Consider the following 18155-nt stretch of genomic DNA (forward strand, 5'->3'; position numbering starts at 1 on the left):
TGGAAAAAGGGCAGGGTGATCTAGACTGTGGAGAACTGAGGTGTAGGTGTGCCCATGCCTAGTTTCTGCAGGCCTGCCTCTGGGCAGCTTTGTGCCTGGGCACCACTTCTGGCCATCACAGCATGCTCAAGAGTACTGGGTCCACGAGGAGAAGCTGAAGGGCGGCGCAGTACTGAGATTCAAAGTGTAGCCAGGACGCGGAGACGCGATGCCGAGACCGGGTGCCGAGAAGGGGCTCAGAGACCGGGACAAGAGAGCCCGGGCTCCTATGCGCGCGTGTTGAGCCTGGGGCTGGGCGAAGATGTCTTGGCAAAAGCCGAGGCCCCGCCCCGAGGCGGGACCTGTTGGGCGGGGTCTTAAGGCCTGGCTCGTCCCGCTCTTCCCCGCCCCGAGCCGCGCGCAACCCGGACTCTGGATTCACCGACGGCGGGTGCACCGATGGACGGACGGCGGCGCAGCGCAGCACAGAGCACCGGGTGAGTACGGGGCCCTCAGTCTCCACGCCGCGCTCCCTCCAGGTCGGTCATCTTCTCTTGACCCCTGGCTGCGTCTCTCCGGCCCTCCAACCCCCAGCCTTGTCCCTCGGGGTCTCCCAGGATCATCCCCCACCACCACCACCACCACAGCAGGGAAGACTGGGCCTCTCAGTCTGGCACCACCCCACCCGCAGTCACACACTGCCACACACGTACTCGCCCTCACGCTAGCAGAAGTTACTGCAAACTCTGCAGAGGCACGGGCCACCCCACCCCCCAGTCCAGAATTTCTCATGCAGGGGCTGTGCACACTCACCTCTCCCACATCCCTCTGCACGCGTGCTTTCACACACACCGGCCTGTCCTTCCAGCATCCCGCAGACACGCAAATGTGACCATGTTAAACACGTGTGCCTTCGACACCCCAGAACAAGTTTGGCCCAACATCAGTTAGTGTGCCATGCTTATCTCCATCCACTGTTTTACATACATCTCCCACACAGGCCTGAGGACACAGAGGGCCCTCACATTCAGGTGCACAGACAGCATCGTGGCCCCTAGCACCTCTGTTTCTCCTGGTGAGTGGGAGCCTTGGCTTAGGGAGAAGAGGGTGGCTGCTGGTGTTATTCTTGGCTCACTCTTGCTATGGCCTGGGTGGCTGTGTGTGTGGGGGGGCACAGGAGGGACTCCGTCTTCAGGGGGTGGGCTTGGAGTCTCACAACCTCTTGTTTCGTCCCTCCTTCATCCTGGTCTCCTAGGCAAGGGTGCCCACGCCGTCCTCCTCTGCCGTCCTGAGATCTTGCCCATCTGCTTTGTGATGATGGACACTCAGGCCAGTCAGAAGTTGTTCTGAGCCAGCAGGTGTCCTGGGACAGTCCAGAGAGGACAAAAAGGAGGCTGTGGTGTGGGTGCATGTTGCTCAGAGGGTGATGAGCCAGGCCCTCCCCAGGAGAGGCTGGGTGACTTGGGTGGCAGCAGAGGGCTCCCTGGGCTTGGCGCTGAGTGGAACCGATGCATGTTTGGGAGGGAATGCCAGCGTCTCTGGGCCTCACCTTCCCGAGGGGCCAAGCGCGGGGGTGCAGGACCCCCAAGAGGAAAGGCAGGATGGGAGGTGTTGCCAAGGGCCGGTACCTACCCCTTAACTTTCCGCCCACCCCACCATCTAGTATGTAGAAAGCCTCTGACTTGAGGCACAGACCCACCAACCCCAGCCGTGATTGGCTCTGTATGTTTTGCTTGGCTCTCAATATGCTATTATTGTTTTTAAAAATTTAATTAGCTGCCAGCATTTACTAACTGGCAGCTTTCACAGAAAAGTCCGGATTTCCGTCTTTTCTTGAAAAACACAAGCCCCGGTGCTCAGGATTCATTATGCTTGTGTGGCTTGCTTCAACCAGTGCTGATTGCCTGCCATCCTTGGGGACAGGCCAGGCACGCCGTTGGTTGCCGTCCCTGCCAGGCCTTCCTTCTAGGCTCCTATCTGACCGTTAGAGACCTATTTTGGCTGTGGCCCTTTGAATGCATTACTACCTCAAGAGTGGGCCCAGGCTAGGCTCCGCCATGGCAGGAAGCCTTCAGTATCTTGGTTACTACAGAGGTGGGAGTGTCCCGGACTCGGGTCTACAGGGAATCTCGGTGATGGGGTAGACATTTTGTGCTGGTCTGTGGGGGTGATGGCCTGGTGTCCTCACCAGAGGAAGGTCAGAGCTCCTGGTTTTCACACCCTCAAACAAAGCTCTCTGCCCTTCCAGCATTGAACCCTGAGAAAGAGAGACCTTGATGTCAGTGGCTCTGGAGCTTCCTGAGTCTCATCCACTGCTGACACATATAGGTGCTCGATAAATGCTCCTGCCATGACTGGAGGCAAATAAACTGCTCCTTAGGATCACAGCAGAGCTGAACCCAGGGCTCGGGAATAAGATCACACACAGCCTGGCTACATGACCCTTTAGTGAATGATGAGCGTGACAGTCCCCTTTGCTGTGACTCCTGTGGCACCAGGTAGAGTCCACAAAGTCTGGGCAAATCCATGGCACTGTTCAGGTGTGTCCTCTCAGCCATCTGCTGGCCTTGTACCTTAGATTTAGAAGCGAGGCTGTGAGCAATTTTGTTGTATCATCCCTCTAGCTGCCCTTGGCAAATAAGAAGCCACAGAGAGACGGACTCAGGAGACTATGCAAGCCAAGTTCACGTTCCGGCAGGCAGCTGCTGGATGTGTGGCTCAGAGTGGGCTAGCCAATGGGTTATTCTAAGACGAGATTTCGGTGGCCTTCCACACTCATCCTTTGCATGTGGCTGATTGTAGGTATGCTGAGCACCCCTGTGACCTGTGGCTGCCTGTCCATGGCTCATAGGACATGGAGAGTGGGCAGCCGCTGGCCTCTCCTTGGTGTTGTTTGGAGATTTCCTGCTAGGGAGCTGGTCTAGAGCTTGGCTGCCTGCCCCCTTCACTGGGCCTCAGTCTTTTCTTTTGTATGGTAGAGATTTCTGGCATCTTCTAGTGCCTGTGAGCATGCAGTAAGGAGGTGGAAATGGGGACGTATCGCTGCCTGGGGGGTCCAGCCTCGAGCAGCACAGGGCCCAAAGGGAAATCCACAGAGTCAGCATGTACTAGATTTTTTTTTTTATCTGAGAGGGTTAGGGAAAGATACTCACATATTCTCTTGATGATTTCCTTCAGACCTTTTCTTTATTCTTCTTTTGCATTCTCTGTTCTTTATTTTCCCGGTGATTCCCTTCTCTTGTTCTTGATGTTTTCCTTCTAACTCTGTCTTTATTCTTGATGTTTCCCTTCTCGTTCCTTCTAACTCTCTCATTCTTAATATTTTCCTTCTAACTTTCTAATTCCTGATATTTTCCTTCTAACTCACTTTAATTCTCTCATTCTTGATGCTTTCCTTTTAACTCTTATTCTTGATGTTTTCCTTCTAGCTTATTTTAACTCTTCCTTTATTCATTTTCTTACAGTTTATATACCTGAGCAAAATCTTTCAGGCAATATAAAAATTATGTTTTGGTTACATTCTGTTTTTCAAGTGAATGATTACAAAGCAAACAGTAACAAAACAGCATGTTTTCCATATCCCTTACATGATTAAACATTTTACATATTACAGGTAAAAAATAAATTATCCCAAGAACCCACTTACATTCATACCTAAGGAACTTGTTATAGATCAACCATGTAGGCAAGCAAGATAGTTTTCTCAGTCAGGTCTTTTACTGGCAGGCTGCAGTTTTGCAGTTATAAAGAAAGGGCCAATTACTTTATTACTTATCTTGAAAGGTAATCTTATAAGGGATTCTAAAGGAATCACAAATCTAAACTTTTATATATGAAAAAGAATCAGTCAGCTCTACTTTAAATCTTTAGGGTACATACCCACTCATCAATAGTTTTTTTATATCAGGAGATTGAGGGCAAAAATGGGTACAAGGAATTAATCATCACCTTTGGTCATCAACCAATGCTAGCAAGGAAAGTACGTCATCTAGTAATGATTGGGCTGCTTTGTTCTTGTTCTCTGAACTTAAAGAGTTCTGTATTCATCTATGTGCCTGCCTAAAACTTTAGATTATCTTCTTGGGTTTTTTACCTCAAGGCTATTTGACAAAAACATCTTAGTCTAACTTTAAGTTATTTTCAAAGCTTTGTTTCAGCTGTGATGCACACTGAAACCTGTGAACACATCTCCCAACATTAAGGTTAAAAGAATTTAATCTAGCTTGGTTAACTGGGACTCTACTGTTTTTCTTTTTCTTTTCTCTCTCTTTTTTTTTTCAAGACAGGGTTTTTCTGTGTAGCTTTTGGAGCCTGACCAGGCTGACCAGGCTGGCCTCAAACTCACAGAGATTCATCTGCCTCTGCCTCCTGAGTGCTGGGATTAAAGGCGTGCGCCACCACCGCCCGGCTTCAATTGTTTTTCTTAATCATTAACTTAAGCCATAGTCTATATGGCTCCTCAATAGGAACTTATGTGTTGTAGCTGTGTGACACTTCCTTGTTTATATTTTTAAACACCAAAAACGCTATTTAAACTAACATTATTATCATCAATTAGACCGCACAGCTTAAGAAGAAATCATCATAATAATCCACAGGTTAAAATGCCCAGTAAAACAGGATGTTTCCATGAGATAAACACACTACATTACAGGTAGTGGGGATCTCCCCACACCCATCCACACCATGCCAGATACCAGAGAAAGATGGCAGCAGCAAACATGTGAAGGCACAGCAGAAGCAAAAGACCTTCAGGGGTCTATGGTCTCAGGGCCTTGCCTAGCCAAGATTCACCCATCAAGGAGTTGCCTCCTGGTGGGCTGACCTTGAATTTCAGTTGTCACCTGATGCTCCTCTAACATGGTCACCAGCAGGGATGACTGTCTAACATTTTGTCCAGGCCAGGTACAGGTGCAGATCTCACGGGGGCTGGGGGTGGGTGAAGCAGATGCTGTGCGTGTTGCTATGCAGCTGATTTTCTATCTGGAGGGGTGAGATGGGGGATTCAGATGGGAACATACTGAGGAGGGAAAGACAGCCAGATACATACCCAGGTGGATCTGGAGGCCGTTCGTGCGTGCGTGCGTGCGTGCGTGCGTGTGTGTGTGTGTGTTGGTTGTTTGGTTTTGAGACAGTCTTATTGGGTGGAGGGGCTGGCCTAGATTTTACCTTGTAGCCTAGGCTTAGGGGTTGAGGCAAGCTCTTTGAGGAGGGATTTCTAGACTGAGATATGATAGCAATGGTAACAGCTAGTGCAAGGGGTCTAGTGTGGGATTCTCCTTGATGCATGTAAGGGAGAGAAAGGGAAGAGGTGGGGCTTTTGTGGGAACGGGGGCTGTAGGAACAGAGAAGGCATGAAGTGTGCAGCAGGGAGTTTGAAATTTCCTGGGACTTTTTGTTTGTTTGTTTTATTTTGCTTTTTGAAACAGGGTCTTGCTATGTAGCTCTGTCTGGCTTCAACTCACTATGTAGACAATGTTGGCCTTGAACTTCCAGAGATCTACCTACCTCTGCCTTTCTAGTGTTCCAATCAAAGGAGTGTGCCAACATGTCCCAGAAGTTCCTGGAAGTTTTGAACCAAGAAGCCCCAAGATGCAGGTCCATGTAAAGATGCTCTGAATGGGTCTGGGTTCTGGAGACTTTGTGCCTCTGCAGAATGGTGCCATGTGGCCCCTGAGCCCTCCTCAGAGCCAGGCCTGGTGGTGTGTATACCAAGCTTCCTGTGAGATGTGCTGGTCAAATAGAAGAGAGGCTGTGTGGAAAGATCTAGAAGCTCTGCTGGAAGATGAAAACAAAGAGCTGCCACTTGTGTAGCCGTGTTGCCTTGTGTAAGGACAGAATACACATTTACAGGGGCCTGCCTGTGCAGCAGCCACTACCCTGGGAGGACAGGCGTGAAATGTGCTCACCTGGGAAGGGACAGTGCAAGAGAGGAGAGACTCCCCACTGTATGCCTTGTTATATTTGGGGGTTTGAGCCTCGTCGGTGATGTAGGCTCAGAACACACAGGAGAGGCTGCAATTGTTGACCAGCAGCAGTGGTTAGTGTGCATAAGGCCCTGGGAGCCACCCTTAGTGACAGAGAAAATAAACCTCCAAACAATACACAAAGCTGAAAGCCCTTGATGAACGGGTGTTCGCTTGTGAGTGAGAGCTGGTGTTCACATCCCTGTGTTCATGACCTCATTGAACAGATCGACTTCTCCCTGGCATGAACTGTGAAAGTTTCCACGGTGATTACATTATATGGTGCCAAAGTCACGCTTTGCAAAGTCCAGCCAGTGAGCCAAAGGAAATCCCTCCCCTCCCTCCCTCCTCTCTCCCTCTCCTTTCCTCTCACCTCCTTTCCTGGGGTGTGCACTCCTGGTTAATTCCCGAGGGCTGTCTGGAATGGGCATTTGGCATTTGGTGGGGAGCTTGTGTCCTCATTTGGTCTTAGGCACATAGCTCAGCCCCGGGGGCTGGCTCAGACCCCACTCTTGCATGGGGAGAAGCTGGTACAGAAAAATCCCGTTTGGCCTCCTATGAGGTTCACAGCTCTACTGTCCAAATATTGCCCTTGTTCAGGCCGGTTGACTCACTCAGCCTCTGAGCCTCAGTTTTCCTTACTGTGAAGTGGGTATTGCGGTCCTCTCTCAGTTTTGTCAGAGAAGACGCACCTTCATTCCGTAGGTCTTCACTGAGCACCACTGAGTGTGGAATGCTTCTGAGTGCTGAGGATAACCCAGTGACTCAGGCCACATCCTCCACATCATCGAGCTTGATCTGGTGGGAGACACAGACCGGAGGCAGATGGTACACACTTCTGTGTGAGCAGAGGGACACGTGAGGCTGCCTAGGACAGGGACTGAGGGTGGGCTTAACATTAGGGCCCACACCCTGGATACTGCTGCCAGGAGAGACTTTAAGACAGAAGCCTGTCAGGAGCAAGTGACCAGAACCAGTTACAGGACGAGACCTCTCCCCACCTCATGACTGAAGGGGCTTATCAAGGTGGATAGTCATGGAGGTGGGTAAGGGTGGCCCCTGGAGCTGCCACACTGTTAGGGGATTCTGATGGGTCAGGGTGCAGTCTGGTTGAAATGCGAGATCCCCGTGGCTGCAATCGCGAGAGTGGGCTGGAGGTGACATCAGGGTTACCTCCCCCATCCCATCAGGTTATCTCCTACCTTCTACTACAGTTGGCAGTTGGAGCTGGGTCCAAAGTGGTCACGATGGAAATGAGAAGGGACGAGATGCTGGGCTCAACTGAAGGTGGGTGTGCTGGGATTCCTGCAGTATCAGAAGTAGACCGAGGGAAAGGGGAAGCTGGTACAAGACCCAGGGGCCCCCGATGATAGAGCCATAGATCAGAATCCTCCTATCACTTGAGTCCACAGTAGTGCAGGCCTCTTCCTGAGGCCTGAAAGCTCCTCTGTGCTCTGTACCCTCCCAACAGGCTAGAACCTGGCAGGGCTGGCAGTGGGGGGGGGGGAGCTCTGTATACTGAAGGGGTGAATGGAGACTGCGGGATGGGGGCTTCAGTGGGAGCTGTGGACACTGAGGGATGGTTGAGAATCTAGTGGGTGCTTTGTGGGAATGTCCGTGGAGGTGCTTGCTGGAGTTGTTGGGGCTCGTGAGTTGGCTTTGCAAGCTTCCTTGCCAGGGCCGGTGCACAGAGGGAGGAAGATGTCTCTCATGGCAGTCTCGGGGTGCGGCACACACAGTCTAGGTGCACAGCCAATCTGGAGGAGAGTGCAGGGAGTTCAGAGGCTGCGAAGCTGAGCCAGGAGGCAGGCCACATTCAGCTGAGCCTCAGGAGAGCTGGGAAGCTTCCTGGACAGGGTGGGACCCCCATTTCAATGGGAAGGGAGAATGAGAAGGACAGGGGCCCTGAGAAAGCCTGGCTCCTCTTGGTGAGTGGATTGATCATGAGAGGGAGGTAGACAGAACCTCAGGAATGGAGAACCCCTAATTTTGGGCAAAGGGCCAGTGACAGGTACTTCAGAATACTCTGAACACAGGGGGGACAAGGCCAGAACTCTTGAGGTGATAGGGAAGGTAGACGAGGCTCTGAGAGGGCACGCCTGCTGGCAGTCACCCTAAGGAGGAAGAATGGGCTGGAGCCAGCTCTGTCCGCCTCCATGTCCTCAGCATGGGTGCTACAGGCCTCCTTTTGGCACGTCCTTTCCAGGGGGCCGTGAGGGTCAGGCTGTACGTCATTTATAGCCATTGTTCTTGAAGTTACTGTAACCTGGAAACCGTACAGAAATGCCTCTGCATGGGGCTGATTGTTGCAGGGAAAGTGCAGGTCTGGGGGAAGGTTACTTCCTTCCTCGGGGTGGGAGTCTGACTGTATTGTCCTTGGCCAGGGTCCCCACCCACGTCTTCCAGCTGGTGAGGAAATGGTGCCACCCACCATTTGGCAGAGGCCAAGGGGATGGTGGGAGCCTTAGGAGGTGGGGGCTGGGGCACTGAGCGCTAAGTGCCGCGTCCACAAGAGGACATTGCTTGAGGCAGACCTGGTTCCCCCCAGGTCTCTCATCCCTTTAGGCCTCAGTTGGCTCATCTTTGAGCTGGGGCAGCATTCCTGGCTCTGCTGACCTTTGGGGGCCCAAGGATGGTTTGCATATGGAAAGAGGCTTTGGAGTGTGGGGAGGACTGGACAGTGTGTGGGATGTGTGGAGAAAGCTGGCTGGCCACTTGCCTTTGGTCTTAGCCACAGGGTATCTCGTCCAGCCTCAGAGTCTCCATCTGAGTGATTGAGTTGACAGCCCCCTCCCAGAGGCAGATGGAGACGGAAGGAAGGTCACAATCTGTGCATCCCCCCCCCAACATATGCTGAGCAGGTGGGTAGCACTGAGTGGTGGCTTCTCTCTTGTCACCCCTCCACTCCTCTGGTTGCTGAGGTGGCACTGTTGATCCTTGTGGTCCTGCTTATCAGGTCTCGGTGCCCAGAGTCCATTCTCCCTTACCTGTGACCCCCAGCCTGAATGTCTAGCCCTTCATTTTACCCAAGGGAACATTCAGAAAATCTAGAAAGTTCTGGTTTTAGGGTTCTCTCAATCAGGAAACACATCAGAGAAAATTGCAGTAGGAACCCTTGGGACCCCTGATCACCCTTCTTGCTAGTTCCTTTGGGTCTGACCTTATTCTTAGAACTGATCCTAAGGGCAGTGAGATAAGCCAGGAAGTGAAGAGCGAGAGCAAGGGAGAGAAGGAGAGAGGGAGAGAGAGAGAGACAGAGAGACAGAGACAGAGGGAGAGAGGGAGACAGAGACAGAGACAGAGAGACAGAGAGAGAGAGGGAGGGAGAGACAGAGAGACAGAGAGACAGAGAGACAGAGACAGAGGGAGAGAGGGAGGGAGAGAGAGACAGAGAGAGACAGAGAGACAGAGACAGAGGGAGGGAGGGAGACACACACACACACACACAGAGAGGGAGAGAGAGAGAGAGAGAGAGAGAGAGAGAGAGAGAGAGAGAGAGCAGAGTGGAAGGGTAGGTAGCCGAAGGGGAGGTCCTCCTGAGACCCAAGGATCAGGACATCAGGGAAGGTGATCACAACACATAGAATGTCTTGTAAATACAACTTGCCAGTATACTCCAGTCCCTGGCATGCACACAGGCATGTGCATACAAGAAAACACACAGGAACGCACACCCATAGCCATGTGCGCCCATAGACTCACACTCTCTCCTTTTTTTTTTTCTTTTTTTAGTTTTTTGAGACAGAGTTTCTCTGTGTAGTTTTGGTGCCTGTCCTGGATCTCGCTCTGTAGTCCAGGCTGGCCTCGAACTCATAGAGATCCACCTGGCTCTGCCTCCCAAGTGCTGGGATTAAAGGTATGTGCCACTGCCACCCGGCTACACTCCCTCCTTTTAAGATTTATTATTATTTTTAATTATTGTGTTCCTGTGTGCATGCATGTGAGTGCAGTTGCCCTTGGAAGTCAGAGGCTAGAGGTGTCAGATCTGGGGTTACAGGTGGTTTCGAGGTGCCCCATGTGGATGTTGAGAATGAAACTTGAGTGTTCTGGAAGAATAGCAAGTGCACTTAACCACGGAGATGTCCCCCATTCTTTCACATATGTAGACATGCACACCCATTGGCACTCACACACAGGTGCACATATAAGTTTATGAAAACACTCATGCTCAGGCAGTGTACTCTCATACCCAGCACACATTTCTACACACAATACAGGTGCACTCTCTGTCTCTCTCTGAGAGAGAGAGAGGAGAGGAGAGAGAGAGAGAAGAGAGAGAGAAGAGAGAGGAGAGAGAGGAGAGAGAAGGGGGGGAGAGTCACGCGTACTCACTCACATACCCTCTGTTCCTGGGTTCCGCAGGCAGTACCCTTAGTCCTCTGTGGTACAGATGACTGGGCTCCTCAGGTAATGCTCCTGGTCCTCTGCAGCGAATCACTGCATTCTTCAGCCTCTACACTGCCTCCTAATCCCCCCAGGGTTGCAGAGAGGTTGCAGTAGCTGGATTCTTCTGCAGGGGAGAGAATCGCTGGGGCCCTGGGTCACCCGCTTTGAGTTGCCTAGCACTCATGCATTGGATATTGAGCCCCATCGTCAGGAGCACCCAGCTTGGTCTGGATCCCTTGTCTCTGCCTCAGCCGTGGTTGCTGACTGTCTTGGCAGGGTTTGAGGTGGGGTGGGGTTTCTCAGACTCTTGGTCTGACGGTTGTACCATGGCTGGGACCAGATCTTGCTGGCTTTTGCATACCGCCACCTGCTTTTTGGTAGTCTTGAGAAACACACAAATTCTAGGTTTGTGCCAATAAATTGTTGCTTGGCAAAGGCCCTTGGGAGTTGCGGAGAGGCCAGCTGCCCTCTTCCTTGGCTGGCATCTCTGTCCAGCTGTGGTGGCAGCTGGGGAGGATGGGTGTAGAGTGCCAGTCAGTCACTGAAGGACCCTGAAGGCTGTATGTGCTGGGCAGAGGGAAGCGGGGTATGCTGGGGGGGGGGGAGGAAGTGACTGTGCTCCACAGCCAGGGCTGGAGAGCTGGCTTGTTCTCAGAAGAGGTGGAAAGTGGCCAGGTGAGGGGAGCCCGTCACATGTGTGGCCATGTATGCATCCATGACCCTGGAAAAGAATCTTCAGGTTTCCCCTAGAAAGGCCTTGAGAAAGAAGGAAAGACAGAAGTGCTGTGAGAGACTGTGGGACCATGTCGCTGCCACCACACTGCCTCCAGCTCCCTCCAAAGGCTACCTCATTCTCCACAAAGAGATGGGCTAGCCCTTCTCAGAGGTTTGGATTCCACAGTGGTGGGTTTTATTACTCATTTTTCAGCATCTAGGGATGCTCGTGTTGAATTTTCTTGCAGCTCTTGCCTAGCAAGATGATGAGCCACACTGAGTTCCAGCCTTGTGTGGCTTCTGGCGTCTGATGCCATTGTGGAGCGTGGGCAGCGAGGTCTTCTCTTGTATTGTCTGTGTCTGCTTTAGATTTCAGGATTTTCCTGGTTTTATGATGGGAGGAGGGGGAAGGCACATTCCATTTTTCAAGGCCTGGAGCAATTTTTAAAACAATCTTTTAATAGGATGGAAATTTTGAGGGGCCCTGTCTGTGCTGTCTCACTCTGGCCTCTGTCAAAAGGCTTTCCATTTCATTCTCAGTCTCCTGGGAGGACATTGGTGCTTTCCTGCAACAGGCAGGGGACTGAGCTCAGAGAGTCGCAGCCTGTCACCTGTGGACACACAGCAGGGAGCGAGCTCTGCTGGCATCTCAATTAGGTCAGTCTGACTCCAGGGCCTGAGCTCTGGTGCTGGTCCCCAGGGCAGGGAGCTGTCTGAGGTGCTGGCCAGCTGTGGAGCCCCGGGGCTTGGTCTGGGCTGTGTTGTGGAAAGGAAGAACTCTGACTCAGGACTTCCCTCGTCTGTCTGTGACATCCATGGGCAAGCCTGGCTCTTTACTCCCATTCGTACAGTCACTGTCTACTGGCCCATGACTCCATTCATCCTGTGCTGATGTACCCAGCTACTACCCACCTCCACCCTCCATCTCCTCACCCACCCAGTCACCACCCACCTCTGTCCTCCAACTCCTCATCCACTCAACTACCGCCCACTAACCAGTCTACCTTCCCACCCATCTGTCCTCCACCTACAAACAACCCACCTACCCAGCTCCCATGGTCTTCTCACCAGCATCTACTTACTTATCCATTTTTTTGATAAGTTCATGTAACCATCTATTAACCCACATTTTTACCCATCTGTCTTCCTTCTGATTCATTTACCTAACTAGCCACTTACCCACCCACTGACACACTCATCTCCCCACCAAACCATCTGTCCACCCATCCACTCACCTAGCTACCTGTCCACTCATTCACTTACCCATTTATCCACCCACCCAGTCACCCTCCCATGTATCCATATACACATCCACCCTTCCACTCATATATCCATACACCCACCAATTCGCCCACCTACTACACATATATCTCCCTGTTCATTCATTTATCCATCCACTTATCCATCCATCCATCCACCCACCCATCCATCCATCCATCCATCCATCCCACCAGCTACTCATCCATGTATCCATCCATCCATCCATCCATCCATCCATCCATCCATCCATCCATCCCACCCAGCTACTCATCCATGTATCCATCTACTCACTACCTATCTACTTGCTCTCCTTTTATCTACTTCCTAACCCTTTGGGCTTGACCTCGGGCATGGGATGGGATTAGAGGCTGCAATTTCAGAGGAAAGATATATCTCACGTTGGGGTAATGATAAGAGGAGAAGTTGGGGATCAGAAAGAATCTTCTAGTTTGTTTGGTAGGAATTGGTTCTTTGGAGGGCTCCAGAGGGAGACAGCTTGGGAGATATGGGTGGGGAAGGATAAGTGCTTGTTGTAAAGTGATCCTTGGGGTTTTTCATTTCAGCTGGGAGGCCAGGCACAAGTCCCTGTCTCCACAGAATATGCGTGTATGTCTGCTAAGACTTGGCTTTTCAGTCAGCTTCAGGTGCAGCTAGTGCAGGTGCCCTACAGCTGTGGCCATGCCTCTTTCTCCTTTCTTTCTTTCTTTCTTTCTTTCTTTCTTTCTTTCTTTCTTTCTTTCTTTCTTTCTTTCTTTCTTTCTTTCTTTCTTTCTTTCTCTCTCTCTCTCTCTCTCTCTCTCTCTCTCTCTCTCTCTCTCTCCCTCCCTCCCTCCCTCCCTCCCTCCCTCCCTCCCTCCCTCCCTCCCTCCCTCCCTTCCTTCGAACTGAACTGGTTCCAGTGTCCTCAGTCTCCTTCTGAGGACAGAGTGACTTCAGGGATCCTTGATGCCTCATACAGGATGATAGAGAGAGGTCATTCTCCACTGTCTCCCCTAAGCTGGGTCCTGTGGACTCTGACTGGCTTGGTCTCCATCACCAAACACTGTTGCAAGGGAAATGAAAGCGCAGAGTTGCATGCAGTGGTCCCCAGTAGGTACTCCAGGGGCTGTTCTTGGAAAGGGGGGATGTGCAGGGTGGTCAGATGCATCCTTCGTGCCCCACAGAGGTTTGCAGAGCCCACCGAGGGGCTCACTGGATGCAGCTCAGGCAGGCAGGACCTTGAGCTAGCTTAGGGAGGTCAAGCGTGCACAATTGTAGGCTGGATGGAGCCCCAGGTAGGAGTGCTGAGATCAGCCTTGGCCCAGGCAAACTCTTTTCACTGCTCCACCCTGGGACTGCTTCCGCTTTGTGGGCTCGTAACTGGGAAAGGCGAAGATGGAGCACCCCAGAGCCAAAAGCAACATTTTCTTTTCTCTAAGGTTAATTGAGAGTGCTGGGCGTTAAGCTGTGTAATTTTTCACCTGCTTGTCCTGGTTATGAGATTAGCAGTTCATACCTATGAACCCGAGGGTCAGCCCTCTCCCAACACTTGGCAGCATTTTATTCTTTTCTTTCTTAGGGAGGGGTGGAAAGGGAGGCTGAAGCCTGGCTGTTCCATTGAGAGTTTATTTTTCCAACATTCTCATGAGCTCACCCCATTGAAGGGAAGTCCAGGGGCTAGAGAGCGAGTGAGGAGCTGGCTGCCCGGCACCCTAAATCCCACATGGGACCAAGCAAGCACATCCAGATTGTTTTGTTTTGTTGGTTTGTTTTTGTTTTTAAGACTTATTTTATTGTTATGTACCCCAGGCTGGCCTCAAATGCCTAGGTTCCATCGTTCCTCCTGCCTCAGCCTCCCAAGTAGCTTGGACCACAGGCATGGGCCATGATCTAAATCCACTGATTTAAATCCATGACTTGCTTTTGGACCCAGAATTTCTCTCCTCCTTCAGGACAATTGGAGTGGGTGGCACAGTCCTTTTTACCCATTGTCTTGAGCCTAGACCATACTTCCTGGCCCATCCCTTGCCCAAGTTCTGTGCCCCAGAAGACTCCAGACCCTTCTCTGAGTCCCAGCTGATTCCTTCCCTGCACAGCCAGCCTCGATTTGAGGCAGTCACACCATGCAGTGTTCTGACTGGGTCACAGGGAATAAAGAAAGTAGAGCTCCAGATAGAAGCCAGGCCCGATGATAGTTGGCGGTGTGTGTGGCCTCACGTCCGTCCCTTCCCCAGGTCCCTGTCCTGTCCTCTTTCTTTTGTTTCCTTTTTCTTGGTTCCTTTTCTTTTGTAAATCATCTTACTGAGGAAAAGCACATGTACAAACAACAACAACAACAAAACCCATGCTTCAGTGTCAGGGTGGAGCCAGAGGGCAGACCCTTGGGTAGCACCATCTTTGTGAGTCAAGAGGACATGGCTGTCCCTGGGAGGCACCGTGGCTCTGTGGACCCTTTTTCAGGGGATTTGGCTACAGGGAGGCATATTCCCTAGCTCTGCCTCCTGCCTCAGTCTCTAACTAGGGATGTGTGGGCGACAGTCACAGATCTGCTGGAAACACACGGCCTGCAGGCTGGCAGTTGGACACGTCTCTGGGCTTTTCTAGATTTCCTGCTTTCTAGGACTGGGATTGTCCTCAGACCTTGGCAGCTTCTCTTTGGATTCCAATCATGCTGTTACCCAGTGACCCTCGGCAGAGCAGTGCGGGCCCGTTGCTCTGCCAAGCTCCCAGGGCACTGTGTCTGCGGAATTAAGGTCTCCTTCCCTCCCCTTCTCTTCCTTGTCCCCTGACCACCTTTCTTGTTGTCCACTTCCCGTCTGCTGTCTCTCTTGCATGGTACCCACAAGTGTGCCAGACTGATGTGTGTCCCGGGGCCTTTGCACATGCGTTTCCTCTGTCCATGGCCATACCCCAGACCTTTGGGTGGCTGCACATAGTTTTGCTGGGTAAGTCTCAGATGGAATGTCACCTCCTCGGCATCCTCTCTCCTCTTTCACCAAGGGTGTTTACAGTTCGCATCACAATGCCCAGATTGTCTTATTGATTTCTTCCCTGTTTTTTTTTTTTCTACATTAGGTTATTGGTTCCATAAGAATCTCTCTCTCTCTCTCTCTCTCTCTCTCTCTCTCTCTCTCTCTCTCTCTCTCTCTCACACACACACACACACACACACACACACACACACACACACACAGATTCACACACACAAGCATACACATTCTTTTTTTTCCTGGTTGTTATTTATGGTAGTAGTAGCCTTACTATGTGGCCCAAGTGGACCTTGAACTCATGATCTTGTATCACAATTTTCCAAGTGCTGAGATGACAGGTGTGACCTAGAGGGAGGACTTTTGTGGTCTTGTTCACTGTCCCATCTTGGTACTTGGCACAGAGCTAACTGGGGTGGGGTGGGGTGAGGAGGTGCTTGCTGAACTGATGGACTTGGGCTCCTGTCCCATTTCAGGTCTGGGTTCATATCCCCTTATCACTTTCTGATTGTGGGTCCTTGGACAGGCCACTTATCCCAGCTAGGCCTCAGTTTCCTCATCCGTGAATTATAGCTAAATGAAACAAACATGTCTGGACTCTCACAGCTTGGTGTCTGGCATCGTCTGCTCTGAGGAAGTCAAGTGTATATGAAGCTGGTCAACTGCTGAGCTCCTGACTGAGCGCTGGTGCCAAGATCCAGCTTATTTTCCCAGCCATCTGATGACTTCCTCTTATCAGATGAGGAGCACCGGGTCATTCTCTAATTTCCCTTTTGGCACTGGCTGCCAGGAAGCTTACTACTAAAGGCAGGTTTCAGGGCCAGCACTTGTTTCCTGCCTAGTCTTCCCTGTCCCCTCTCTGTGCCTTGGTCACTCTCTTTTGGCTTTTGGTTTGAGCTGTGCGTGTGAGGTGGTTTTCTGTTTTTTGTGTTTTTTTTTTTTTTTTTTTTTTTTTTTTGTAAAAATACACACAATTTGTCATTTTTGAGTGTGCGACTCAGTGTCATTAAGAGCAGCTACAGTACTTGCAGCTCTATTTCTGTCTCTAGACTCTTTAATCCTGAACAGAAATTCTGGCCATTCAGTACCAGCTCCCTCTGTGTCCTGGCACCCACCATCAGCATTCTGTCTGAGTCTATATTTGTGCCTGGGGCCTTTTCACATGCATTTCCTCTGCCCATGGCCATACCCCAGACCTTTGGATGGCTGCACATAGTTTTGCTGGCTAAGTCTCAGATGGAATGTCACCTCTTTGGCTCCCTCTGTCCTCTTTTGCCAAGGGTGTGTCTAATTCTCATCACAATGCCCACACTGTGTAAGTGTGGACTCTTTAGTGACTAACTTGTCACTAGACATCATATCCTCAAGGGGCATTTACATGGTGGCCTGTGCCAGAATGTCCTTGCTGAGGCTGGTGGCATTCCATCGTCTGGATAAGTGGGTTGTCTTTATTGGCCTCTCTACCAGTGGGCAGCATGCAGTGATGAGTGTGGGCATGTGGGATTAGTTTTAATAGACATAGTCTTATCTTTCTGGGCCTTGGGTGAATCCAGGATCATCTGCATTAAAAGTAGGTTCTGGCCAATTTTAGAACAAAGCCATTGTCAGTGTGTATGTGAGTGTGTGTGTGTCTCTCTCCTGTTTGTCTGTGTATATGTGTCTGTGTGTGCATATTTGTGTGTATGTGTGTCTCCGTGTGTTTATGTGTGTGTATGTCTGTATGTATGCATGTATTCTATGTGTCTCTATGTGTGGGTCTGTGTGTGTGTGTTTGTATCTGTGTGTCTGTGTGTGGTATGTCTGTGTGTAGGCACGTATTCTGTGTGTCTCTGTATATGTGAGTCTGTGTGTATGTTTGTATGTTTCCGTCTGTGTATTTGTGTGTGTCCGTGTGTGTTTGGTCTGTGTGCATGTATTATGTGTGTCTCTGTATGTGTGGATCTGTGTGTGTGTGTCATGTGTTTACTTCTGTGTCTGTGTGTGCTAGGCACTGCATGGCTCCAGTTCCCTCTCACCTGGAGACCCCAGTTGGGAAGTGTTGGCTGCTGATGACTCACACCTGTATCTTCTCCAGCTGCTCGCTCTTGGCTGGCAGGTGTCTCATCTTGGTGTGCTGGAAGGTAGCTCTTCCTGGTCTTTGGTGGAGTGAGGGCTGAGCTCCGGAGCCTTTACCCTGCAAGGTCCATTGGTAGCCTTGTGCTGTGCTGAAGCTGAGACCCTAACCCCTGTTTTCTCTCCTTGTCCCCGGAGCTCTGCTGGGGGTGTACACATGTCCATATCCCAGACTTGAGGCCAATGGGGACATGGGACACATCTCTCACCATTAAAGGTTTAAGGAACTATAGGCTGTTGGTTGGATCTGAAGAGACAGACACACTGAGGGTGACTAGTTGCTAGACACAGTGGCTGCTAAGTAGAGGGTAAAGTAGAGGAAGAATTGCCCTGAAATTTAAGGCCATCCTGGTCTACACAGTGAGTGCCAGGCTATCTAAGGCTACATGGCCAGACTGTGTCTCAAAGGAGAAGCCCAAGTCCTTGTGGAATCAAGACCAGGAGCTTTCAGATTTCCCAGCAAGCTAGAAAGGCTGAGTCAGTCCAGGGCAGTGTGTTCAGTTTGGTACCTTAACACAAGGTCCCATGGGTGGACCTGTGTACAGATGGCCTGGCTGCTGACTTGTGCTGTCCTCTGGTTGGATGTGGGGATGGGTCTGGCAGCCTTGAGGGTGGCACCCTGGCCAGGTGGAACTGACTGCTTATGTTCTGACTAGCCAGCAAGAAGGGCTCTCGTGTTTATTTCCCTGCGGTCAGCCCAGCTGTTTGTAAGACCTAGGGTTCTCTGTGGCTGCCTGTCATTTAAAGGAGATTCCTTCCAAATGCTTGAGAA

The 18155-nt window shown here is 51.0% G+C and overlaps 1 protein-coding gene across 3 annotated transcripts in view; it reads left to right on the top strand.

The window, feature by feature from the left end:
* Nucleotides 1–375: 375 nt before the first annotated feature.
* Nucleotides 376–18155, top strand: part of Fbln2 (fibulin 2) — a 62732-nt gene continuing 44952 nt past the window's right edge. For 2 of the 3 annotated variants that reach the window (XM_028854742.2, XM_028854756.2), the window contains exon 1: nt 376–476. In XM_028854742.2, the coding sequence (XP_028710575.1) occupies nt 439–476 (38 nt within the window). In that variant the 5' untranslated portion in view covers nt 376–438. Of the gene's footprint in view, nt 477–979; nt 1055–18155 lie in introns of all 3 variants that reach the window. The other variant, XM_028854749.2, reaches the window with a different exon arrangement.

Source organism: Peromyscus leucopus, chromosome 3, assembly GCF_004664715.2.
Source record: "Peromyscus leucopus breed LL Stock chromosome 3, UCI_PerLeu_2.1, whole genome shotgun sequence".
Classification (NCBI taxonomy): domain Eukaryota; kingdom Metazoa; phylum Chordata; class Mammalia; order Rodentia; family Cricetidae; genus Peromyscus; species Peromyscus leucopus.